Raw genomic sequence first — 27,761 nt, 5'->3', positions numbered from 1 at the left:
CCTGTCTGTGATGATAATGAGACAATGAATGAGAAGTTTTCTCTACAGAACAGGAAGTGCCAGATATTAGGACTAGTGGTCAATGTGAAAACTGCAGGATTTCAGAATAGTTTTTTTTTAATGTATAGAAGATAACATGGAAGATTAACTAAAATATCCCCAAGATGTCTTACAAACAACAGTAAGCCTTGATAGAAGTCTTCACTTTTCTTCTGAAGCCGGGTCCTCTTCACAGTCTTCCATTCTCCATATCATGAAGCTACATGAGTAATGTGCAGCCGCCCGCTTACTCATCCTAGTGGGCGGCTGCATATTTCTCCATCTGGGAAGCAGCACCATCTAGTGTACATGTGTGGTATTACATGGTGCCTTGTGTCTTCACTCCAGACCGGGCACCAGGAGCTGGATGCAACTGCTGCATGTGATGCGCTGATGTCACACATCAGACATAGAAGCTCGGCTTGGGCTCTGCAACTGGAGGGCTGTCATGGGGGCACTGTGATTGGCATAAAGTCTTAGGGCAGCATTGGGTCACTGTGCCCGTCCTGCGAGGTACGCGGTATAAAGTCAAGAAGCCAAGCAATAAATTTTGCAGAGGCGCATCCCACCTTTTTGTTATTGTCATCTGCCCTCCTCTGTAAATATAATAGAAAAGTTGCCATTCACTGACAGCAAGCATCACCGTTGATAACTGCATTGCACTGGCCATGTTAAGGTGGAATAACCCCTTGTGTGCCGATAGCACCGCTCCTCTGGTCTCAGCGCCTGACGTTCTCATAGACGGTGTTTTCAGAGATGTTTTCTTTCGGTTTCTGAAGGAGAAAGGAAATGATTGCTAATTGTAAGACAGACCACAACACGAACATGCAGAACGCTTGGCCACGCCCCTTCTGTTCACCATTGGTCAGTAGTTGGAGGGGCATGATGCAGCAGGCTATTATGCTGGGAGTTGTAGTTGTTTTTAATGGATGGTTCGTGTGAAGACAAGTCTACAGTGCAGCAGAGCTAGTATACAGATAGTGCATATACTGACGATGACTAGTCTACGCTATGATGACAGAAGTATTGGCCCCCCCAAGCAGTCCGGCGTGGTCAGGTGAAGTGTTAGCATTAGGTATAAAGGTAATCCCAGTACAGAAACCATCAGTTGCCACCAGGTGTAGAGCTGACAACGGGGTCTGGCGGTGGGGTGTCACCAGGTGTAGAGCTGACAACTGGGTCTGGCGGTGGGGTGTCACCAGGTGTAGAGCTGACAACTGGGTCTGGCGGTGGGGTGTCACCAGGTGTAGAGCTGACAACGGGGTCTGGTGGGGAGATGTCACCAGGTGTAGAGCTGACAATGGGGTCTGGTGGTAGGATGTCACCAGGTGTAGAGCTGACAACGGGGTCTGGCGGTGGGGTGTCACCAGGTGTAGAGCTGACAACTGGGTCTGGCGGTGGGATGTCACCAGGTGTAGAGCTGACAACTGGGTCTGGCGGTGGGGTGTCACCAGGTGTAGAGCTGACAACGGGGTCTGGTGGTGAGATGTCACCAGGTGTAGAGCCGACAACGGGGGTCTGGTGGTGGGATGTCACCAGGTGTAGAGCTGACAACGGGGTCTGGTGGTGAGATGTCACCAGGTGTAGAGCTGACAACGGGGTCTGGTGGTGAGATGTCACCAGGTGTAGAGCTGACAACGGGGTCTGGTGGGGGGATGTCACCACGTGTAGAGCTGACATCGGGGTCTGGTGGGGGGATGTCACCACGTGTAGAGCTGACATCGGGGTCTGGTGGGGGGATGTCACCAGGTGTAGAGCTGACAACGGGGTCTGGTGGGGGGATGTCACCAGGTGTAGAGCTGACAACTGGGGTGGGGGGGCGGGGGGGGGGGGGGGGGGAAGTGTGGCTTAGCAGCCAAAGAGAGTGGGCGCAGAGCTCCATCGATTCTGCGGTTTATACTAAAAACCGGATTTCTGTATGCTTTTGCTGGCCTAGGAGACCCCACTGCAGATCGTTGTGGTCCTCCTCCAGCCCGGTGAGCATCTGCGGCGCTGTATTTCCTGCCACCCAGTGGCTTCAGCCTGCGGCTTGGTCGGGCCCATTGCTTACCTGGAGCCTTTGGTCTGGGACTGTGGCCCTACCTTGCTTGCCGGAGGATCCAGGGTCCTCTCACGTGTTGGCCTGCAGCGGGCGCCGCTCCTCCTCCTTCCCGCCGGAGTGGGGAAGAATTCCCTGCGACACCGCAGGCCTCTGCCCCGTCGGGGGCTCCGGTTTGTTGCACCGCTGACACCGACAGAGGGGCCCCCACACACTGTTCTCCGCTACTGCGTGCGCTCAGCAGACACTGAGAGCCGCGCTGGATGGTCCACAAGCCCTCCTCCCACATACCATCTTGCGGTGAGCGCTGCTCCTTTCCATCGGGGTGGGGGGTTCCCCAGCGTTTCCGGAGGCCTCCGCTACACCCGAGTCTCCCGCTCGCTTCGCCGCTGATTACATAGGCTGTGCCGAGGAGGAGGCTCCCCCACGCTGCTCCCTGCCATCAGACGCCTCCTTAGGGACACCGGGGACCGCATAGGTACTACATCGCCCCTTCCCCGCCAGAGTCAGTGACACTAACGCCCTGGGAGTACTACTGTGGGGCCGCTGACCAGGGTAAAGAAGCCCCCTGCACACGAGGCACCCGCCATCTTAAGTAGGAACACTATTAAGCGGGCTTCCCCCCGCAGCTGCAGTGCAGAACAGCGAGAGTAGAGGGTGACATACAGCTGAAGAGCAAAAGGACTCCATTTACAGCTCTTCTCTCCAAGCACAAGCAGACCCATCTACTCTACCTTGAATTAAACAACGCAGGGTCTCCATTCTGTTGATTATATAACAGGGCTGCTTCCCTGGAATTACATTACCCTTCAATTCCTTATTTGTAATAGACTCTGCTGCCACCTAGTGGCTAATATTACATTTCAACAGTAAAGCCACAGCTTTACTTTAATATTGCCAGCGATATTACATACTAAATAAACCGACAATACCACTAGCTCGCAGACTCCGTGCCCACCCTGTAGGGAGCCCCTTCTTTAGGCTCCGCACACAGCATGGCACAGTCACAGCAAATCCATTGACTATAAAAGCCGAATTCAGACAGTTCTTGGCCAAATTGTATTCCCAACCACGAAACACGCCAACAGATTTACGGGGCGCATACCTCCGAGACACTGCGCTCCCCACGCTCCCCGCACTCCCCGCACTCCCCACACTCCCAGGGGCATTCCTGGAACAACTGGCTGCAAAAATTACCCCAGATGAGGTTACAGACGCGATAAAACACTGAAAGGGAATAAACGCCGGGCCGGACGGCTTCTCCGCTACTTATTATAAAAAGCTCTCCCCATTACTTCATACCCATCTTGCTAATTATTTTAACGCGATGCGGGACGGTCAACACGTTGGACAAGCATCACTTACAGCAGCCATTTCTATGATCCCCAAGCCAGAGAAAAATCCGCTGGACAAACAAAGTTACCGGCCGATCTCTCTAATCAATATCGATATAAAGCTAGCCCCGCGATGAAATACGGCTTTACCATCTATAATTGGAAAGGACCAAGTGGGTTTTATCCCCGGCCGCCAAGCTCCAGATATGCGGATTACACACCTCACACATATCTGTCAGACCATCCCTGCAATGCTGCTCTCCCTGGACGTCTATAAAGCCTTTGATACCTTGAGTTGGTCAGACCTGTTCTCGGTGTTGGAGCATTGGAAGTTCCCTGCCGAGTTTCTAACTTGGTTGCGGATTTTATATAACTCTCCTAAAGCTTGTGTCCTTTACAAGGGCTTCTGCTCTGATAACTCTACAGCCCGGCGGGGCACAAGGCCGGGCTGCCCACTCTCTCCACTCCTCTTCATTTTAGCCTTAGAACCACTAGCTATAAAAATCCGTAATAATCTGGGGGTGAGCCTGACTAATTCCTACGATACGTTATACACACAAAACTATATACCACTCCTCCGTAAATTTCGTCTACTGTTGGAAAGCTGGGACCGTTACCACATATCGTGGATGGGGAGAGTGAACTCCTTGAAGATGTCGCTCCTTCCTAAACTTCTCTGTTTTTTTAGAGCTCTTCCGGTTCAGGTTCCTGGGCATTTTTTGAAAACACTTCAACAGATGACCCTCCGCTTTATCTGGGATAACTCTATTCCCAGAGCATCACGTTCCACTTTGTACAGACACAGGCGACAAGGAGGTTTGGGAACCCCACAGCTTACAAAATACTACCAGGCAGCCCAGGTGGCCACCCGCTCACAGTAGATTTACTATTATGGATTCGCCCGACTCATAGGCCCACAATTATAAAACATTCTCTTAGAGTTTGGGACTCCATAAAATACTCTGGGACCCTGCCCTCCCCTCATCTACCCCTGCTGCCACTCTTACGTAATCCACTATTTCCACCAGGTCATGACTCCCCTTTAGCTTTTATAAACTGGACACAGAGGCATCACTAAGGTTCACCATTTACTCTCTCAGGAAGGTGCGACTACGTTCCCTATCCTACAGATAAACAAGGACAAGCCCTCCTCGAAAATATTCCGCTATTTACAGTTAAAAAACAGTCTGTATTTTTCAATAAGGACCGACTCTCTGCACACCCTTACCCCCTTAGAATCCTTCTGCCTTAAACACCCGCAGGCAAAAGGTCTCATCTCTCAAATATACTCCAACCTTGTTCACACTACATACCGCACACAATCATCACATTTAACCAAGTGGGAGCGGGACTTGGGGGACGTTCTAAGTGAGGAGGAGTGGTCTCAGACTTGGAGTTATACCAATCAAGGGGGCCGTAACATATTAATGTTGGAAACTTCATATAAAATCCCTCTATGTTGGTATTCGGTCCCCCCCTCGAATCGCACATGCGGTCCCTGGCTATCCTAAAGATTGTTTTAGAGGTTGTTCTTCCCCTGGAGACATGCTCCATATATGGTGGTCTTGCCCTAGAGTCAAAAGGCTTTGGATCAGGACATACACCCTAATTTACTCAGTAACGTACCATAACCTGCACAAAAATCCATGGGAGGCTCTGTTGAACAAAAAGATCAAGGATATATCCCCAAATTCTAGAAAATTGATCTCTTTCCTCCTCTTCCTCCTGGTGTAAAGCTTCTCTGGACTTTTCTGAAGTTAAACGCCGCATGAACTGGTATCTGATAAATGAAAGGCTAACCTCGATAGCAGAAGGTAAAAATGATACATTTCTTGGTATATGGACTCCATGGATAAATTATGCTCTTCCTACGACGGGGATGAGCCTATTAACATAAATACGATTTCCTAATGCCCATGCCCCTGGGGGCAGCAGTCCTGAGGGAGAGGGAATACTCCCCCACCCCACCCTTCCCTCTGTCCCTCTTGAAATACTATTTGGCCCCGGCCAGGCCATTGTTATTTATTGTGTAATGTTCTCCCTGAAAATAGCATTAAAAGCGGTGAACTAAAATAACAATTGATTGCTAATATTTTGTTATACACCCCTTTTCAGAAGATACAAGGCTCATAGCTACATTCTTGTACGAGAACTGGAAATCTTTCCATGCTGCTGTGCCTTTGTAAGTAGAATTGAAAACTCAAAAAAGATTATCGTAAAAAAAAAAAAAATACTGACAACAGAGTCTGGTGGTGGTGGGAAAGGGTAACCATGTGTAGAGCTGACAACGGGGTCTGGTGTGTGTGTGTGTGTGTGTGTGTGTGTGTGTGTGTGTGTGTGTGTGTGTGTGTGTGTGTGTGTGTGGGGGGAGGGTAACCATGTGTTGAACTGACAACGGGGTCTGGTGGTGGGGTGTCACCAGGTTTAGAGCTGACAACGGGATCTGGTGGGAGGATGTCACCAGGTGTATAGCTGATAATAGGGTCTGGCGGTGGGATGTCACCAGGTGTAGAGCTGACAACTGGGTCTGGCGGTGGGATGTCACCAGGTGTAGAGCTGACAACGGGGTCTGGTGGTGGGATGTCACCAGGTGTGGAGCTGACAACGGGGTCTGGTGGTGGGATGTCACCAGGTGTAGAGCTGACAATGGGGTCTAATGGTGAGAGGTCACCAGGTGTAGAGCTGACAATGGGGTCTAATGGTGAGAGGTCACCAGGTGAAGAGCTGATAATGGGGTCTGGTGGGAGGATATCACCAGGTGAAGAGCTGACCGTGAAGTCTGGTGGAAGGATGTCACCAGGGATGTAGCTGACAACGCGGTCTGGTGGTGGAATGCCACCAGGCGAAGAGCTGATAACGGGGTCTGGTGGGTGGTGTCACCAGGTGTAGAGCTGACAACGGGGTCTAGTGGTGGGCTGTTACCAGGTTTAGAGCTGACAACTGGGTCTGGTGAGGAATGTCACCAGGTGAAGAGCTGATAATGGGGTCTGGTGGTAGGATGTCAGCAGGTGTAGAGCTGACAGTGAAGTCTGGTGGTGGGATGTCAGCAGGTGTAAAGCTGACAACTGAGCCTGGTAGTGCTGATGTCACCAGGTGAAGAGCTGACAACAAAGTCTGGTGGAAGGATTTCACCAGGTGTGTAGCTGACAACAGGGTCTGGTGGGGGATGTCTGCAGGTGTAGAGCTTACAACGGGGTCTAGTGGGGGATATCACCAGGGGTATAGCTGACAATGAGGTCTGGGGGGCGGGGGGGGGGGATATCACCAGGTGTAGAGCTGACAACTGGGTCTGGTGAGGAATGTCACCAGGTGTAGAGCTGACAAAGGGGGCAGATGGTGGGATGTCAGCAGGTGTAGAGCTGACAACGGGGCCTGGTAGTGCTGATGTCACCAGGTGTAGAGCTGACAACGGGGCCTGGTAGTGCTGATGCCACCAGGTGAAGAGTTGATAACGGGGCCTGGTAGTGCTGATGTCACCAGGTGAAGAGTCGATAACCGGGTCTGGTCGGGGAAGGTCACCAGGTGTAGAGTTGACAAAGGGGTGTGGTAGTGGGATGTCAGAGGTGAAGAGCTGACAACGGGGTCTGGTGTTGCGATGTCAGCAGGTGTACAGCTGACAACTGGTTCTGGTGGTGGGATGGGACAAGGTGTAGAGCTGACAACGGGGTCGGGTAGTGGGATGTCACCAGGTGTAGAGCTGACAACGGGGTCAGGTGGTGGGATGTCGGCCGGTGTAGAGGTGACAACTGGGTCTGGTGTGGGCATGTCACCAAGCGTAGAGCTGACAACAAAGTCTGGTGGAAGAATGTCACCAGGTGTGTAGCTGACAACAGGGTCTGGTGGGGGATGTCTGCAGGTGTAGAGCTGACAACTGCGTCTGGTAGGGGCATGTCACCAAGTGTAGAGCTGACAACGGGGCCTGGTGGTGAGATGTCACCAGGTGTAGAGCTGACAACGGAGCCTGGTGGTGGGATGTCACCAGGTGTAGAGCTGACAACCAGGGCTGGCGGTGGGATGTCATCAGCTGTAGAGCTGACAACCAGGGCTGGCGGTGGGATGTCATCAGCTGTAGAGCTGACAACAGGGGCTGGCAGTGGGATGTCACTAGGTGTAGAGCTGACAACCGGGGCTGGCAGTGGGATGTCACCAGGTGTAGAGCTGACAACCGGGGCTGGCAGTGGGATGTCACCAGGTGTAGAGCTGACAACTGGGCCTGGCGGTGGGATGTCACCAGGTGAAGAACTGACAACAGGGTCTAGTGCTGAGTTGTCACCAGGTGTAGAGCTGACAACAGGGTGTGGTGTGGGGATGTCACCAGGTGTAAAGCTGACAACGTGATCTGGCGGTGGAATGGCACAAGGTGTAGAGCTGACAATGGGGTCTGGTAGTAGGATGTCACCAGGTGTTGAGCTGACAACGGGGTCTGTGGTGGGATGTTACCAGGTGTAGAGCTGACAACGGAATCTGGTGGTGGGATGTCACCAGGTGTAGAGCTGACAACAGGGTCTGGTGTGGGGATGTCACCGGGTGTAGAGCTGGCAACGGGGTGTGTGGTGGGATGTTACCAGGCGTAAAGCTGACAACTGGGTCTGGTGCTGGGAAGTCACCAGGTGTAGAGCTGACAACTGGGTCTGGTGCTGGGAAGTCACCAGGTGTAGAGCTGATAATGGGGTTTTGTGGGGGATTTCACCAGGTGTAGAGCAGACAACGGAATCTGGTGGTGGGATGGCACCAGGTGTAAAGTTGACAACTGGGTCTGTTGGGGGCATGTCACCAGGTGAAGAGCTGACAATGGGGTCTGGTGCTCGGAAGTCGCCAGGTGTAGAGCTAATAATGGGATCTGGTGGGGGGATGTCACCAGGTATAGAGCTGATAATGGGGTCTGGTGGGGAGTTGTCACCAGGTGTAGAGCTGACAACGGGGTCTGGTAGTAGGATGTCACCAGGTGTAGAGCTGACAACGGGGTCTGGTTGTGGGATGTCACCAGGTGTAGAGCTGACAACGGGGTCTGGTTGTGGGATGTCACCAGGTGTAGAGCTGACAACGGGGTCTGGTTGTGGGATGTCACCAGGTGTAGAGCTGACAACGGGGTCTGGTTGTGGGATGTCACCAGGTGTAGAGCTGACAACGGGGTCTGGTTGTGGGATGTCACCAGGTGTAGAGCTGACATCGGGGTCTGGTTGTAGGATGTCACCAGGTGTAGAGCTGACAACGGGGTCTGGTGGTAGGATGTCACCAGGTGTAGAGCTGACAACGGGATCTGGTGGTAGGATGTCACCAGGTGTAGAGCTGACAACTGGGTCTGGCGGAGGGATTTCACCAGGTGTAGAGCTGACAAAGGTGTCTGGTGCTGAGTTGTCACCAGGTGTAGAGCTGACAGTGGGTTCTGGTGGTGGGATGTCACCAGGTAAAGAGCTGATAATGACGTCTGAGGGTGGGATGTCAGCAGGTGTAGAGCTGACAATGGGGTCTTGTGGTGGGATGTCACCAGGTGAAGAGCTGACAACCGGGTCTGGTAGGGGAATGTTACCAGGTGTAGAGCTGACAAAGGGGTGTGGTGGTGGTGGGGATGTCAGAGGTGTAGAGCTGACAACGTGATCTGGCAGTGGAATGGCACAAGGTGTAGAGCTGACAATGGGGTCTGGTAGTAGGATGTCACCAGGTGTAGAGCTGACAACGGGGTCTGGTTGTGGGATGTCACCAGGTGTAGAGCTGACAACGGGGTCTGGTTGTGGGATGTCACCAGGTGTAGAGCTGACAACGGGGTCTGGTTGTGGGATGTCACCAGGTGTAGAGCTGACAACGGGGTCTGGTTGTGGGATGTCACCAGGTGTAGAGCTGACAACGGGGTCTGGTTGTAGCATGTCACCAGGTGTAGAGCTGACAACGGGGTCTGGTTGTAGGATGTCACCAGGTGTAGAGCTGACAACTGGGTCTGGCGGACGGATTTCACCAGGTGTAGAGCTGACAAAGGTGTCTGGTGCTGAGTTGTCACCAGGTGTAGAGCTGACAGTGGGTTCTGGTGGTGGGATGTCACCAGGTAAAGAGCTGATAATGACGTCTGAGGGTGGGATGTCAGCAGGTGTAGAGCTGACAATGGGGTCTTGTGGTGGGATGTCACCAGGTGTAGAGCTGACAACAGGGTCTGGTTGTGGGATGTCACCAGGTGTAGAGCTGATAATGGGGTCTTGGGGTGGGATGTCAGCAGGTGTAGAGCTTACAATGGGGTCTTGTGGGGGAATGTCACCAAGTGTAGAGCTGACAACTGGGTCTGTTGGGGGCATGTCACCAGGTGAAGAGCTGACAGCGGAGTCTGGTGGAAGGATGTCACCAGGCGGGTAGCTGACAACGCGGTCTGGTAGTGGGATGCCACCAGGTGTAGAGCCGACAACGGCGTCTGGTGGGGGGTCTCACCAGGGGTATAGCTGACAACGAGGTCTGGGGGGGGGGGCGGGATTATCACCAGGTGTAGAGCTGACAACGAGGTCTAGTTGTGGGATGTCACCAGTTGTAGAGCTGACAACCGGATCTGGTGGTGGGATGTCACCAGTTGTAGAGCTGACAACCGGATCTGGTGGTGGGATGTCACCAGTTGTAGAGCTGACAACCGGATCTGGTGGTGGGATGTCACCAGTTGTAGAGCTGACAACAGGGTCTGGTGGTGGGATGTCACCAGTTGTAGAGCTGACAACCGGATCTGGTGGCGGGATGTCACCAGGTGTAGAGCTGACAATTTAGTCTTGTGGTGGGATGTCAGCTAGTGGAGAGCTGACAACTGCGTATGGTGAGGAATGTCACCAGGTGAAGAGCTGACAAAGGGGTGTGGTTTGGTGGATATCACCAGGTGTAGAGCTAACAATGGGGTCTGGTGGTGGGATGTCACCAGGTGTGGAGCTGAGAACCGGGTATGGTGGTGGGATGCCACCAGGTGTAGAGCTGACGAGAAAGTAAATCCGCGGCAGCAGAAGGTGATGCAGTTTCAATCAAACGACTTTATTCCTCCACAGCACCATGCTGTGGAGGAATAAAGTCGTTTGATTGAAACTGCATCACCTTCTGCTGCCGCGGATTTACTTTCTCGTAGTGCTATTGTGGAGTCGTGGGGTCCAGGCTCCTTCTGTGGCTGGCACTTAAGCTACTGTCCCACCTTACAGCTATAATGGAGTAGTGCTGTTTGCATTATTCTTCTAGGTGTAGAGGTGACAATGGTGTCTTGTGGGGGAATGTCACCAGGTGTAAAGCTGATAACTGGGACTGGTGGTGGGATGGCACCAGGTGTAGAGTTGACAACGGGGTCTGGTGTGGGGATGTTGACAGGTGTAGAGCTGACAACTGGGTCTGTTGGGGGCATGTCACCAGGTGAAAAGTTGACAGCGGAGTCTGGTGGAAGGATGTCACCAGGTGTGTAGAGCTGACAACAGGGTCTGGTGAAGAATGTCACCAGGTGTAGAGCTGACAACGGGGTCTGGTGGTGGGATGTCAGCAGGTATAGAGCTGACAACGGGGTCTGGTGGTGGAATGTCACCAGGTATAGAGCTGATAATGGGGTCTGGTGGTGAGTTGTCACCAGGTGTAGAGCTGACAATGGGGTCTGGTGGTGAGTTGTCACCAGGTGTAGAGCGGTCAACAGGGCCTGGTGGTGGGATGTCACCAGGTGTAGAGCTGACAACGGGGTCTTGTGCTGAGTTGTCACCAGGTGTAGAGCGGTCAACAGGGCCTGGTGGTGCTGATGTCACCAGGTGAAGAGCTGACAATGGGGTCTGGTGGGGGAATGTCACTAGGTGTAGAGCTGAGGACGAGGTCTGGTGGTGGGATGCCACCAGGTGTAGAGCTGACAAAGGGGTGTGGTAGTGGGGTGTCAGAGGTGAAGAGCTGACAACAGGGTCTGGTGTTGTGATGTCAGCAGGTGTAGAGCTGACAACGGGGTCTGGTACTGGGATGCCACCAGGTGTAAAGCTGACAACTGGTTCTGGTGGTGCGATGGCACAAGGTGTAGAGCTGACAATGGGGTCTGGTAGTGGGATGTTACCAGGTGTAGAGCTGACAACGGGATCTGGTGGGAGGATGTCACCAGGTGTAGAGCTGACAACGTAGTCTGGTGGTGGGATGTCAGCCGGTGTAGAGGTGACAGCTGGGTCTGGTGTGGGGATGTAACCAGGTATAGAGCTGAGAACGGGGTCTAGTGGTGGGATGTCACCAAGTGTAGAGCAGACAATGGAATCTAGTGGTGAGATGTCACCAGGTGTAGAGCTGACAACGGGGTCTATTGGTGGGATGTCAGCAGGTTTAGAGCTAGTAATGGGGTCTGGTGGTGGGATGTCACCAGGTGTAGAGCTGGCAACGGGGTGTGTGGTGGGATGTTACCAGGTGTAGAGCTGATAATGGGGTTTTGTGGGGGATTTCACCAGGTGCACAGTAGACAACGGAATCTGTTGGTGGGATATCACCAGGTGTAGAGCTGACAATGGGGTCTGGTGGTGGGATGGCACCAGGTGTAGAGTTGACAACGGGGTCTGGTGTGGGGATGTTGACAGGTGTAGAGCTTACACCTGGGTCTGTTAGGGGCATGTCACCAGGTGAAGAGCTGACAGCGGAGTCTGGTGGAAGGATGTTACCAGGTGGGTAGCTGACAACGCGGTCTGGTGGAAGGATGTCACCAGGTGTGTTGCTGACAATGCGGTCTGGTAGAAGGATGTCACCAGGTGTGTAGCTGACAACGGGGTCTGGTGGTGGGATGGACTGGGGCTGTTGGTTATAGTGAAGTCCATCCTCCCCACCAATGGGCACAGAGACATCCCGGACAACGTGGCATCACCTTCCCTGTCATAATAATCTGGTATAGCTCCATGTCTCAACCAACATGATGGAGCACCATGTCATACGGCACGCAGTGTGGGGGGGCTGAAAGTTTGTAGACTGCATTGGCCGCCCAAAGTCCGGATCTCAATCGCATTGAGCGGGACGAACTAGAATGCCGTATCTGTGCCCAACACGTCCAACATCCCCCGGATCACATTCTGAAGCTCCTCCAGGAATGGGGGAAAATCCCTTCACACATCTACGGTAATTTTGGTGGTAAACGGACGTGGAGGGTGACTGCAGTCTTTGAGAACAAAAGCGACCCAGCGGTGTATTGAAAAGTGTGATTAAAATCCAATTTCATCCCCTTCTATGCGCCCCAATACTTCTGTCAGCATAGTGTATACTGCAGATTCCGAGGACTAGCATGCAGTGCAACACTTTACTGATTACTCACTGGCTTCATCTGCGGCTTCTCCTGGAAGAAAGAGACCTTTGCCTGAAATACAAAGATGTGGGCATGTTTATATAGATGGCAGCGAGGGTCCGGGAGACAGATGTTGTATCCTTCGGACGTGCAACCTCAAAAACACAAACAAAAAGGTACAACTGTGCAAAGAAAACATAAAACTATGGGCAAGTCTCTCCCTTTAGTCCCTTAACCTGGGAGGGGGCCCTGCCTACTCGGCGGACCGATCGCTCTGACAAGTGTGAGCCCGCACGCGTGCCTGGGCCACTGACAAGTCCCTATCAAGGAGCCCTAGCACAGAAGACAGGCGAAACAGAAAACCAAATGAAACAGAAAAGAACTTAGCTAGCATGGAGAGCTTCAGCCAAGGTGTGTTCCTCCGTTGCTGTCCAAAGGCAACTGAAGGATTGACCAGCACAGGAGATAATGCTGGCACTGTTTAAGTAGGAGCCCTGCTACTCAGCACCAGGTGCTGAGTGACGTTACTCCTGCAACTACCACACCCCTCAGCTCCCGGAGAAGCAAGAGCACACCCAGGACTACAACAGAACTGCGCTCACATCCTCATACCTGGAGCTTCCTCACTGGGCTCCTGGGGACAACTTCATGGATTTCCCTTCGGTGTTTCTGTGGAGAAGAATTCAGTGAATGACACGAAGAGATGCAGCCATATTACTCAAGTGTTCCGTTCATCATGTCACAGCACCTCAGCTGCTGCAGAACATCCTCCTCCTCACCATTCTTCCCCAGCATCTCCTCTATATCATCCCCCTGGAGGGGGTGGTTTGAAGATTTGACCTCACCTTGGGAGTTCCTGTTTCCTTGGTTTTGGTCTCATCTTCCATAACATCGTAGATTTCTTCACTCCTTGGCTCAAGACTCTATAAGAACACAGGGAACAATGATGGGACCCCGGAAGTGAGGAGGCGGCCATCACATAATGACCTTTGTAGCACATCAATCTGACACTTATCCACATTATACCCTATTGAGGAAGTATTAAATAAGTCCATCCCATTAGACCCCCGTCCCCTCCTGATATTAAGATGGAAGCACTGAATGACCTCAATGAGATTTGTGTAACACCATACTCCCAAATGTTCAAAGGATCCATTGTCATTGGCCCTGAACGATTGCTGCTGCAATTCCTCACCGTGTACAAGGAGCTGCCCGCATCCTCCACCACTGGTCTGGATCTTGACAACTCGTTGACAGCTGAGCTCTGTTCTCTGGTCTGCGGAGGAGAGTCTTCCTACAATATGGAAGCATTTCACAAATTATACAGAAGTTGAACTGAGTACTGTAAGAGACGTACTGTGCAGAGTCCATCTTACTGGTTTGACCTCTCTCTTCCAGAAGAATGGTAGCACCAGATATGTCCCAGACGCAGCGAGGAGCAGGAGGAGGATGCACAGAGTGATCAGCCCACAGCACAGCTTGTAAGAAGCACTGGAGGGTGCCACATAGCCAGAATCTACAGGTAGACCATAGAAATCTCATTAGACAGAAGAGAGCTATGAGCTGGCCCTGCCACTTCTAGGGTGATACAGAAGAGAGCATGAGCCAGCCCTGTCCCCTGCAGGATGATACAGAAGGGAGCTATGAGCTGGCCCTTCATCCTGCAAGGTGAAACAGAAGGGAGCTATGAGCCGGCGCCGCCCCCTGCAGGGTGATACAGAACAGAGCTATGAGCCGGCGCCGCCCCCTGCAGGGTGATACAGAAGGGAGCTATGAGACCGCCCCTCTTACCTCTTACATAAATGTAGGTTCCGTGTCCCCTGATGTTACTCTCCGCACAGGTCACATGGCAGTAGTAGACCTCCGGTGGCCCTGTGACTCTCAGCTGATGGGTCACTGTAACGTTGGTGCTACTTGGCTTAACTGTCTTGCGGGTTCGAACAATGTTTCCGGCGCGGTAAAGAAAGGAGGAATTTATAGGGATTTCACCGGTGAACCTAACATAACACGTAATAATCACTTCATTTTCAGTCAAAGTAACAAGAACTGGAGGAACCTGGGTGATGGACTGTACGGTGCATGCTGAAAGAGACAGGTGACATGGGTTACCAAAGCCGATGCTCATATATGCAGTCACTTAGGCATGATATACGGTCCAGACACTGCCAGACTGTGACCATATATACACACAGACCAGACACTGCTACACCGTGCCCCGTATACACATACAGACCAGACACTGCTACACCGTGCCCCGTATACACACACAGACCAGACACTGCTACACCGTGCCCCGTATATACACACAGACCAGACACTGCCAGACACTGTGACCTGTATACACACAGACCAGACACTGCCAGACTGTGACCATATACACACACAGACCAGACACTGCTACACCGTGCCCCGTATACACACACAGACCAGACACTGCTACACCGTGCCCCGTATACACACACACAGGCCAGACACTGCTACGCTATTACCTGTATACACACAGACCAGACACTGCTAGACACTGTGACCTGTATACACACAGACCAGACACTGCTACACCGTGCCCCGTATACACACACAGACCAGACACTGCCAGACACTGTGACCTGTATACACACAGACCAGACACTGCTACGCTATTACCTGTATACACACAGACCAGACACTGCTACACTGCGCCCGTATACACGCACAGACCAGACACTGCTACACCGTACCCCGTATACACCCACAGACCAGACACTGCTACACCGTGCCCCGTATACACACAGACCAGACACTGCTACACTATTACCCGTATACACACAGACCAGACACTGCTACACTGTGCCCCGTATACACACACAGACCAGACACTGCCAGACTGTGACCATATATACACACAGACCAGACACTGCTACACCGTGCCCCGTATACACACACAGACCAGACACTGCCAGACACTGTGACCTGTATACACACAGACCAGACACTGCCAGACACTGTGACCTGTATACACACAGACCAGACACTGCCAGACACTGTGACCTGTATACACACAGACCAGACACTGCTACACCGTGCCCCGTATACACACACAGACCAGACACTGCCAGACACTGTGACCTGTATACACACAGACCAGACACTGTTACGCTATTACCTGTATACACACAGACCAGACACTGCTACACTGCGCCCGTATACACACACAGACCAGACACTGCCAGACCGTGACCATATATACACACAGACCAGACACTGCTACACTGCGCCCGTATACACACACAGACCAGACACTGCCAGACCGTGACCATATATACACACAGACCAGACACTGCTACACCGTGCCCCGTATACACACACAGACCAGACACTGCCAGACCGTGACCATATATACACACAGACCAGACACTGCTACACCGTGCCCGTACACACACAGACCAGACACCGCTACACCGTGCCCGTATACACGCACAGCCCAGACACCGCTACCCCGTGCCCCGTATACACGCACAGCCCAGACACCGCTACCCCGTGCCCCGTATACACGCACAGCCCAGACACCTCTACCCCGTATACACGCACAGCCCAGACACCGCTACCCCGTGCCCCGTATACACGCACAGCCCAGACACCGCTACCCCGTGCCCCGTATACACGCACAGCCCAGACACCGCTACCCCGTGCCCCGTATACACGCACAGCCCAGACACCGCTACCCCGTGCCCCGTATACACGCACAGCCCAGACACCGCTACCCCGTGCCCCGTATACACGCACAGCCCAGACACCGCTACCCCGTGCCCCGTATACACGCACAGCCCAGACACCGCTACCCCGTGCCCCGTATACACGCACAGCCCAGACACCGCTACCCCGTGCCCCGTATACACGCACAGCCCAGACACCGCTACCCCGTGCCCCGTATACACGCACAGCCCAGACACCGCTACCCCGTGCCCCGTATACACGCACAGCCCAGACACCGCTACCCCGTGCCCCGTATACACGCACAGCCCAGACACCGCTACCCCGTGCCCCGTATACACGCACAGCCCAGACACCGCTACCCCGTGCCCCGTATACACGCACAGCCCAGACACCGCTACCCCGTGCCCCGTATACACACACAGACCAGACACTGCTACACCGTGCCCCGTATACACACACACAGACCAGACACTGCTACACCGTGCCCCGTATACACACACACAGACCAGACACTGCTACACCGTGCCCCGTATACACACACACAGACCAGACACTGCTACACCGTGCCCCGTATACACACACCGACCAGACACCGCTACACCGTGCCCCGTATACACACACCGACCAGACACCGCTACACCGTGCCCCGTATACACACAGACCAGACACTGCTACACCGTGCCCCGTACACACACAGACCAGACACTGCTACACCGTGCCCCGTATACACACACACAGACCAGACACTGCTACACCGTGCCCCGTATACACACAGACCAGACACTGCTACACCGTGCCCCGTATACACACAGACCAGACACTGCTACACCGTGCCCCGTATACACACACAGACCAGACACTGCTACACCGTGAGCTGTAGTAGTGTTGAGTCGTGTGTACATTACCGTGTGTCAGACAAGGCCCCAGTAGGAGGATGAGTGTGAGCGCCGCGTCCTCCATCGTCCGCTCATCACTTCTCCTTTATAGGAGACGTCAGTCAGGAAGTGTCACAATCGTCCTGCGCTCCTCCAGGCCCTTTTACACGGAACAATTAGCCCTCAAAGAATTGTTTCAACGGGTGAAAACGAATGCTAATTGTTCAGTGTAACAGCGCCAACGATGAATGAGGATCTGTTCGCTGATCCTTCATTTAAGGCAAGCGTGAAAATCACCCAGAATGTCTTTCATAAAGGTAATGCACGGCTTGTATGTGAGGAACCAAAGCCTTATTGTAGACGTGTCAGACCACACGTTCCACAGAGCGGACCCTGCCGTCTACAGCACACCTTGGTCAGCTGGGACAACATTACTTCCTTTTAAACCTAGTGTGATTAAAATCAATTAAAAACAAAGTTAAAGGCTGAAAGTTAACTCCCACATGGCTGGCACAGGCAGTTAATAGCATGGAGATTTATGCCAGCCATGTGGGAGTTAACGTTCAGATGTTAAGGCTACATTCCCATGAACGTATATCGGCTCGGTTTTCACGCCGAGCCGATATACGTCGTCCTCGTGTGCAGGGTGGGGGGGAGGATGGAAGAGCTGGGAGCAGGAACTGAGCTCCCGCCCCCTCTCTGCCTCCTCTCCGCCCCTCTGCACTACTTGCAATGAAAGGAGGTGGGACGGGGGCAGAGCTAAATTGCACGAATTAGCCCCGCCCCTGTTCCGCCTCTCCCCATTGCAAATAGTGCAGAGGGGCAGAGAGGAGGCAGAGAGGGGGTGGGAGCTCAGTTCCTGCTCCTGGCTCTTCCATCCTCCCCCCCCCCCCCGCAGATGAGGACGACGTATATCGGCTCGGCGTGAAAACCGAGCTGATATACGTTCGTGTGACTGCAGCCTAAGACCCATCTAGGTCTAACTATCTGGCATCATAGGCCCCTACGACCTCCTCCCCTCCAGGGCCTGTCACGTTACCTTCAGAATTCCTAAGCTATCCATATCGCCATGACTATGGTACCAAGTTGTATTGGTGAACTGATACATACATTCCATAATTTCATTATGACTAAGAAACTTTTCCATGAAATCCCTTCATTTTTTCGAACAGTTTTGGGGCTTGAGATTCCACGCAGCGCTCAGTCTCAGTTCTTTCCAGTTTTAGGAGGTGTTTTAACTGTCCCCGGGGGTTGGGTAGCAGCCAGTTGCTCAGCAGGCACCTCTTGCTGGTCAGCAGTATGGTATGGGTCATATTAACCTTTCTCATCTGGTCTGGATATTGGTGAAGTATAAATGATTGTGGTGTTAATTGCAGCCTCTGACCCTCCATGTCTTGCACCAGTTTTTGAATACCAAACCAGTAACTACCAATCTTTGGGCATTGCCAAATGCCATGTAGGAAATCAGATTTCGGCATAGTACATCTAGGGCAAGCCTGCAACCTTGTTGGGCCATTTCAATTCTGTGGTTTGTCAAAACCATAAATTGCTCCGTGGATTATCTTAAATTATGTTTCTCGCCACCGTTCGTTTGATATCGCCTTTCTCACGTTCCAGCTCTTAATCCATCCTCCGGGAAGTTCCGAGTCCTGTAGGTCACAGGCCCATTTTTTGAATAAATTAGAGCTGTTCTCCGTCACCCACCCCTCTCTAAGGCTAATTCTCGGAACTTAGCCCAACCCCTGCCCCGCCTCCTTTCATTGCAAATAGTGCAGAGGGGCGGAGAGGAGGCAGAGAGGGGGCGGGAGCTCAGTTCCTGCTCCTGGCTCTTCCATCCTCCCCCCCCCTGCACATGAGCATGACATATATCGGCTCGGCGTGAAAACGAAGCCGATATACGTTCATGTGAATGCACCCTAAATTTGTTATATAATACCGAGATTGATAATTTATGTGAAGGGTTTTTAGCTAGTATATCAGTAGGGTTAGATATCACCTCCTTTGTTACATCGGTTAGTCTTTTCCGTAAAAATGTTGTACTTCTGCGTAAAGGAGGAAATGCAACGCCGGCAAGTTATATTCCTAAAGGCCTCATGTCAACTAGCAAAATTGAATTGCGGAATCCACATTCAATTTTGCCCATAGGGAATCATTGGCCATCCGCGGTCAATTAAATAGAATTTTGCAGCCGCGGATGGCATTTTAATAGATTTGTGTTTTTCACGCGCGGGAGAAAAAACGTGGCGTGCTCCATTTTACCGCGGATTCCGCACGGATCGGCCACATTACTATGACATTGCTAGCAATAGGTGCAGATATCCACATGAAAAAAAAATACCATTTAAGGGCTATTTCAGACGACCATATATCGGTTTTCACGCCGAGCCGATATACGGTGTCCTTGTCTGCGGGGGAGGAAGATGGAAGAACCAGGAGCAGGAACTGAGCTCCCGCCCCCTCTCCACTATTTGCAATAGGAGGGGGTGAGACGGGGGTGGAGCTAAGTACCGGCGCTTAGCTCCACCCCATCCCGGCCCTCCCTTTGCAAATAGTGGCAAGGGGCGGGGCGGGAGCTCAGTTCCTGTTCCTGGCCCTCCCATCCCCCCCTGCGGACAAGGACACTGTATATCGGCTTGGTGTGAAAACTGAGCCGATATACGGTCGTCTAATAAGCGGAAATCTGCAGCAGATTCTGCGCGATTGTATTTTTCTGCTGCACATGAGGCCTTAGAATGCCCTTCTGTCGCCACGTTTGAACATTTTATCTTCCTTTCCTTCCTTACGTTCTGGGTGATCCCACAGGTCCACATGTTTGGGGATTTTAGATGGCAGCTCATATGTCTCACGGGCTGCTCAGCTGTTACCTGTGCTGTTAATTGATTTTAATTACACTAGGTTTTCACAGACACAAGGTGACCAAGGTGTGCTGTAGACGGCAGGGTCCGCTCTGTGGAATCATGGTCTGCCACCTCTACAATAAGGCTTTGGTTCCTCACACACAAGCCGTGCATTACCTTTGTGAAAGACATTCTGGATGACTAATGGTGACGGACTGCAGCCCTGCTCTGCTTCTGAACAAGAAGACCCAGCCGGCCTCTGCAGCGCGGTTGGATGGAACGAGGTGCTGAGCGCTTATACTTCTTCTTCTAGTCTATCACACCATTGCTCTTGTTGGCTAATTGGTTTAAGCGGCGACGGCGCAGTCATCCTCACCCACTGGTGCAGCGGGCGATACCATGTATCTGCCGGCAGTGACGGACATCGTTCACTTGTTTGAATGATAAATCGTTAGGTGTAAAAGCACCTTCACAGCGTCGTCTGTCGTCCTGAATCATCACCGACGCGGGTCAGATCCGGGGAAGGAAGTGTCTGGAGCGCACATGTGACCCCCAACTGACTCCATAAATACAGAAAAGGAGAAGAACCATTCATTAAAAATCCTCTTTATTAGAATAGCATGAGGAAGCAAGCAGCCGCGTATCGACCCTGTGGTTTATCAAGCTTGATAAAGACCCGAGCACAGGGTCGATACGAGGCTGCTTGCTTCCTCATGCTATTCTAATAAAGAAGAGGATTTTTAATGAATGCTGCCTGGTTCTTCTCCTTTTCTGCATTGATGACCAACGGTGGACCCGGGGAGTCGGGACCCTAACTGGGCTGTTGCATAGTGCCTTGCACCAGCGGTGTGACTGAACTTTTGGAGTGCTGCTGTAACTCTTTTTCTTCTTGTGACTCCATAAATACACGGACATCAACATGTATGGTGATCCCCACACGCTGGCCCAGGGTCTCCTGTCCGTCCATCCGTTTTTCTGCAACCAGCATGCCTGCTTTGCTTGCCCACCAACAAAGAGCCAGCTGTGCCCATATTTCTCTGCTGGCTGCTCTTGAGCAGAGCTGGCCGTCCCCAACCAATCTTCATGGTTGTCCCGGATCCGCATCTGATGACAGACGCTGATGTATAGCTGTGTTCATCTCCCCGTGGCCCCAAGCTTCTGGCTCCATGTGAGATGCCCCATTGGTGTACCAGCAATGCCCCCACAGACCTCCTAGCACCATCAGCCATGGAGCCAGCTCCGTTTCCTACCTCAGACTTACTCCCCACCCCTTTACCCCTACGCTCTCCTGTTGGGTCCCCCCGCTCTCCAAATGGTTCCTTATTGTCCAATCGCCCCTCCAAACATGGGCAGAAGCTGCAGTGTCCTCGGGTGCCGAGGGGGCAGAGTGGCGGTCAGCCTGTTATAGCGTATTATGGATCCTGTGGGTGTTGGGCAAACACCGAGCAGCGGGGAAAGGTGGAACTGGTGAGAGGCCACCATGAGAGAGGCGGACATCGCTGTATGTGCTGGGGTGCCACTCTGTGAACCTCCAGAATGAGTGCACTCTAGCTGTATGTGCTGGGAATCCACCACAAGGTGGCAGAAGGGAGCAGGATTGATACTGATGTGACCGCAGGACCTCTAGACCAATACTGGACTCACATTTTCAGTATTTAACCCCAAAGGACACAATGATTGTTTGGGGATTTTTAGCTCCACTTTTCAAACCCCATCATTTTTGTGACATGGCCACATGGTGGCTGGTTTTTTGCGCGGTGAACTTTAGTTTTTAGTGATAACATTTTTTGGTAAAGATATACATTTTATTAATTTTTTTTGTTGGGCAAACAACTCAGTTCTGCCATTGTATTGGGGGGCATTTTTGTATCACGCAGCACAAATGACGATACACGTATTCTGTGGGATGGTACATTTATGACAATACCAAACTTTTTTTTTTCATGGACAGAGCTCTGGGAGGGCTTATGTTTGTGTGAGGAGCTGCAGTGTCATTGGTGCCATTTTGGGGTTCATGTGGCTTTCTTGATTACTTTTCTTTGGGGAAGCAAAATGAGAATAAAGCACTTTGGCTTTCCTTTTTTGATTTTACAGTGTTTGTAGTCCAGGATAAAAAAATGAGGTCAATTTATTGTACAGGTTGTTTCGCATGCGATGATACCAAACATGTTTCTCTTTTTTAACATTTTTAAAATATGTTTTTTTTCAAACAGAGAAGACGTGTGCAAAAGACACTTATTTTTTTGTGTTTTTTTTTTTTACCATTTATATTTTTTACGTCCCTGTAGGGGACTTGAACCTGTAATCCTATCATCACTCTGATAATACACTGCAGTACTTCTGCACTGCAATGCATTATTGCTATTTATAGAGATTACAGGCCACAGCAGACCTGGATGCCACTGTCTGTCATCCAGTTGACATGACATTTATGATTACATGGCAATGGTCTGATGACCTCACAGAGGGGGCGCCCTACATCTGTGAACCCTTTACATACTGCGGATGGCAAAGGTTCAGCTCCTGAGCCCATGCCATCCAAATGGCCTAAACACAGGAAGTCCATCTCAGCCAGGGTGTACATTTACAAGGGGTTATTTTGCAGGAAATGCTGTCGTTTCCACTGATTCTAGTTTTGGGCACATGCAACGTTTGCGTCGCTTTTTATTGCGTTCTTTTGGGAGGCAGATGGACGACAAAATGCCTGGAATTTTTTTTAAATGACTTTTTATGTTCACCATGCAGGATAAATAACATATTTTCATTGTTCAGGTTGTTCTGAACGTGGAGATACTTTTATGTCGTTTTGTTTTTTCTTTTTTGGTGGTTTTGTGGAGAAAAATGTTTTTTTTGCACTACATTTTTTTCATTAAACTTCCTCACTATTTATTGTGGCATGGAAGGGGTGTAAATGGTCGGGGATGGAGGCTTCTTATTTATTACGGCTATCAGTAAACAATTGAACCCTGGCCCTTGCTACACGCACACCGCCGTAAAAGCTGTATGTGTGTTACTGACTGCAGTAAAACGGTATGTTAATCACTAAGGGATTAAAGGGCACCGCATCAGAAGCTGTAATACACATAAATGACCCCCAATGGTGAGAGTGCCCCCGTGTGGTGTACGCAGCTCATTGAACATAATGCACACATTACATTTCTTACTGGCTTTAAGCCAAATATGTGCCCCCCCCCCCCACAGTGCTTATACCCCTGGCATCTAGTGGGTTAATACTTATACCCCTGACATCTAGTGAGCTGATACTTATACTCCTGGCATCTAGTGGGTTAATACTTACACCCCTGGTATTTAGAGGGTTAGTACTTACACCCCTGGTGTCTAGTTGGTTAATACTTACACTGTTGGCATCTGGTGTGGTGATACTTATACCTATGGCATTTAGTTGGTTAATACATCCCTAGTGTCAAGTAGATGGACAATTCTACCCCTGGCATCTGTTGAGCTAATACTTATACCCATTGTGTCTAGTGAGTTAATACTTATACCACTGGCATCTAGTGGGTTAATACTTTTACTCCTGGTGTCTAGAGGGTTAATACTTATACCTCTGGCGTCTTGTAGGTAAATAATTTCACCCCTGGTATCTAGTAGGTAGACAGTTATACCCCTGGCATCTAGTAGGCTAATACATATGCCCCCCTTGCATCTAGTGGGCTAATACCTATACTCCTGGCATCTAGTGGGTTAATAGTTATACCCCTGGCGTATAGTGTGTTAATACTTTTATCTCTGTTGTCTAGTAGGTTAATACCTATGCCCCTGGCATCTAATAGGTTAATACACCCCTGGTGACTAGTAGGTGACTAGTTATACCCATGGCGTCTAGTGGGTTAATCCTTACACCCCTGGTGACTAGTGGTGAATTGTTATACCCCTGGCATCTAGTGTGGTAATACTTTCATCCCTGATATCTAGTGGGTTAATACTTATACTCCTGGTATCTAGTGGGTTAATCCTTACACCCCTGGTGACTACTAGGTGAGTAGTTATACCCCTGGTGTCTAGTGGGCTAATACTAATAGCCCTGGCATCTGGTGGGTTAATACTTACGGTATACCCGTCGCATCTAGTGGGTTAATACACCCCTATTGTCTAGTAGGCGTACAGTTATACCCCTGGCTTCTAGTGGGCTAATTCTTACACCCCTGCATCTTGTGGGTTAATACTTACACTGCTGGTATTTAGTAGGTTAATCCTTACACCCCTGGTGACTAGTAGGTGAATTGTTATACCCCTGGCATCTAGTGGGCTAATACTTATAGCCATGGCGTCTAGTAGGTTAATACTTATATCACTGGCATCTAGTGGGTTAATACTTATAGCCCTGGTGTCTAGTGGGTTAATACTGAGATTCATGTTGTCTAGTAGGTTAATAGATATACCACTGGCGTCTAGTGGGCTAATTTTTATTCTAGTGACATCTAGTTGGTCAATGCTTACACTCGTGGCATCTAGTTGGTTAATACTTACTCCCCTAGCATCTAATGGGTTAATACTTACACCCCTGGCATCTAGTGGGTTAATAATTACACCCCTGGTGTTTAGTAGGTGAATGGTTATACCTCTGGCATCTAATGGGCTAGTAATTATACCCCAGGCATCTAGTGGGTTAGTACTTACATCCCTGGTGTCTAGCGGGTTACTAGTTTGTATAAGCATCTAGTGGGTTTATGCTTATGCCCCTGGCATCTAGTGGGTTAATTCTTACACCTCTGGTGTCCAATGGATAAGTTGGTTATACCCCTGTCGTCTAGTGGGTTAATACTTACACCCCTGGTGTCTAATAGACGACCAGTTATACCCCTGGTGTCTGGTGGGCTAATACTTATACCCTTGGCATCTAGTGGGTTAATACTCCTCCCCCTGGCTTCCTGCAGTACAGCACCCCTTGTCTGACTAGCTATAGAGTCATTTATAAGCCACTTCTCTTTTTGTTGTGGGGTGGGGTAGATACTATTGTGTATTGCAGGGACTTTTTATAGATCTGGTAATCCTACATCTCCCCGCAGCCGCCGGTTAATCCCGGGATTAGTGCGCTATCCTCTGCCTTCACAATGTGACTCCTGTGCTGGAGATGAAGAGTCTCCCATATTGTGATGCACATGGCTGCAGTGAGCGCCAATGGTGGTATTGTCCCCAGTAATAGTGCCAAGGGTGGTAGTTCCCCTAGTAAAAGTAATACTGCCCTTAGTAACAGTATCAGTGCCCAGGGTGGTCGTGCTCATAGGTAGACCTCAACTATGAGGACAACATGAGAAAACACATCCAGAAAATCACATTTTAATGGATTTATTTGCAAATTATGGGGGAAAATCAGTATTTGGTCAATAACAGACGTTCATCTCAATCCTTTGTTATAAATCCTTTATTGGCAATGACCGAGGTCAGACGTTTTCTGTAAGTCCTCACAAGGTTGGCACACATTGTTGTTGGTATGTTGGCCCATTCCTCCATGCAGATCTCCTCAAGAGCAGTGATGTTTTGGGGCTGTCGCTGGGCAACACGGACTTTCAACTTCCCCCAAAGGTTTTCTATAGGGTTGAGATCTGAAGACTGGCTAGGCCACTCCAGGACCTTGAAATGCTTCTTACGAAGCCACTCCTTCGTTGCCCCGGCGGTGTGCTTGGGATCATTGTCATGCTGAAAGACCCAGCCACGTTTCATCTTCAGTGCCCTTGCTGATGGAAGGAGGTTTGCACTCAGACCCTTACGATACATGGCCCCATTCATTCTTTCATGTATACGGATCAGTCGTCCTGAACGCTTTGCAGAGAAACAGCCCCAAAGCATGATGTTGCCACCCACATGCTTCACAGTAGGTATGGTGTTCTTTGGATGCAACTCAGCATTCTTTCTCCTCCAAACACGCCGAGTTGTGTTTCTGCCAAACAGTTCTACTTTGGTTTCATCTGACCATATGACCTTCTCCCAGTACTCCTCTGGATCATCCAAACTTCAGTCGGCCCCGGCCATTTACTGGCTTAAACAGGGGGACACGTCTGGCACTGCAGGATCTGAGTCCCTGGCGGCGTAGTGGGTTACTGATGGTAGCCTTTGTTACGTTGGTCCCAGCTCTCTGCAGGATCTGAGTCCCTGGCGGCGTAGTGTGTTACTGATGGTAGCCTTTGTTACGTTGGTCCCAGCTCTCTGCAGGTCATTCACTAGGTTCCCCCGTGTGGTTCTTGGATTTTTGCTCACCGTTCTTGTGATCATTTTGACCCCATGGGGTGAGATCTTGCGTGGAGCCCCAGATCGAGGGAGATTTTCAGTGGTCTTGTATCTCTTTCATCTCTAATTATTGCTCCCACAGTTGATTTCTTCACACCAAGCCGCTTGCCTGTTGCAGATTTAGTCTTCCCAGTCTGGCGCTGGGCCACAATTGTGTTTCTGGTGTCCTTCAACAGCTCTTTGGTCTTCACCATAGTGGAGTTTGGAGTGTGACTGCTGGAGGTTGTGGACAGGTGTCATTACTACAGGTGCCGTTACTACAGGTAATGAGTGGAGGACAGAGGAGCCTCTTAAAGAAGAAGTTACAGGTCTGTGAGACCCAGACATCCTGCTTGTTTGTAGGTGACCAAATACTTATTTTCCACCATAATTTGCAAATAAATTCGTTATAAATCAGACAATGTGATTTTCTGGATGTTTTCTCATGTTGTCTCTCATAGTTGAGGTCTACCTATGATGTCAATTACAGGAGAACTTGTACAATTGGGATCTGACTAAATACTTTTTTTCCCCACTGTACTGATCAGTGCTAGTGCTCCTAGTAACAGTAATATAGCCGTAGTAGTGCCCACAGTAACAGTGCCCAGGGTGGTAGTGACCTTAGTAAGAGTAACAGTGCCCAGAGTGGTAGTTCCCACAGTAACAGTAATAGCATCCTCACTAACCGTAATATTGCCCAAGTAACAGTGCCCAGAGTGGTAGTGTCCATAGAAATAGTGCCCAGGGTGGTAGTGGCCATAGTAATAGTGCCAAGGGTGATAGTGTTCTCTGTAACAGCGCCCAGGGTGGTAGTGCCCTCAGTAAGTGCCCAGGGTGGTAGTGCCCCTAGTAACAGTAATAGTGCCTAATAGTAACAGTGCCCAGGATCATAGTGCCTTGACTAACAATGCCCAATGCCCTTAGCAATCGTGCCCAGGGTGGCAGTGCCCCGCATAACAGTGCCGAGGGTCATAGTGCCATTAATAACAGTAATACTGCCCTCAGTAATAGTGCCCAGAGTCATATTGCCACAGTAACAGAGCCCAGAGTGGTAGTGCCCTCAGTAGCAGTGCCCAGACAGGCAGTGCTCTCTGTAACAGTAAAAGTACCCAGACAGATAGTGCCGGTAAGTAACAGTGACCAGGCAAGAGATATTCCATAAGTACTTTGGTGACTGGCATTCATCTTTATAGCAGGCGTTTTATAGCAGTGATGCCCATCATGCCATTCTGTGTGGCCCCCAACCATTTGGCCACTGACATGCTTATCTGTGTCTGCTGACATGTAGTTTCCATATCTGAGAGCGGCACATAGCAGTGGAGCAGAGACAGAAGACTACTTATGGTGGATGGTGCCGCCCTCTCTGGGACCTCCATACATGGGCAGAATGGGGGTCTCATGACCCTTGTGTGGCACTACAGGAAGGAGTAGTCAGGGTGGTCATGCCTGAGTGCGTCTGTCTCCATTGTAGCTTATGGGAGTAGAAAACAT

At 50.8% G+C, this 27,761-nt stretch overlaps 1 protein-coding gene across 1 annotated transcript; it reads right to left on the bottom strand.

Annotated features, from left to right (window-relative positions):
- Nucleotides 1-99: 99 nt before the first annotated feature.
- NFAM1 (NFAT activating protein with ITAM motif 1) lies at nt 100-17,301 on the bottom strand. Its single transcript, XM_066590110.1, has 8 exons — nt 17,236-17,301; nt 14,429-14,719; nt 14,014-14,153; nt 13,833-13,931; nt 13,483-13,560; nt 13,250-13,306; nt 12,668-12,709; nt 100-812 (listed from the first exon to the last, which is right to left on the bottom strand). Exons 1-8 carry the CDS (start codon nt 17,288-17,290, stop codon nt 759-761), a joined length of 816 nt encoding a protein of 271 aa, XP_066446207.1. The 5' UTR covers nt 17,291-17,301; the 3' UTR covers nt 100-758.
- Nucleotides 17,302-27,761: the final 10,460 nt, after the last annotated feature.

The sequence above is a fragment of the Eleutherodactylus coqui genome, chromosome 2 (assembly GCF_035609145.1).
Source record: "Eleutherodactylus coqui strain aEleCoq1 chromosome 2, aEleCoq1.hap1, whole genome shotgun sequence".
Taxonomy (NCBI): domain Eukaryota; kingdom Metazoa; phylum Chordata; class Amphibia; order Anura; family Eleutherodactylidae; genus Eleutherodactylus; species Eleutherodactylus coqui.
The sequence above is the reverse complement of the archived record's forward strand: the minus strand, read 5'-3'. Positions and strand labels throughout refer to the sequence as shown.

Bases quoted from the DNA above. Each gene is read 5' to 3' on its own strand.
- NFAM1 (XM_066590110.1), bottom strand. From the start codon at position 17,290: ATGGAGGACGCGGCGCTCACACTCATCCTCCTACTGGGGCCTTGTCTG. The intron at 14,720-17,235 runs GTAATGTACACA...TGTCTCTTTCAG, and splicing joins GGGGCCTTGTCTGACACACG to CATGCACCGTACAGTCCATC. The intron at 13,561-13,832 runs GTGAGGAATTGC...GTGTTCTTATAG, and splicing joins CGGGCAGCTCCTTGTACACG to AGTCTTGAGCCAAGGAGTGA.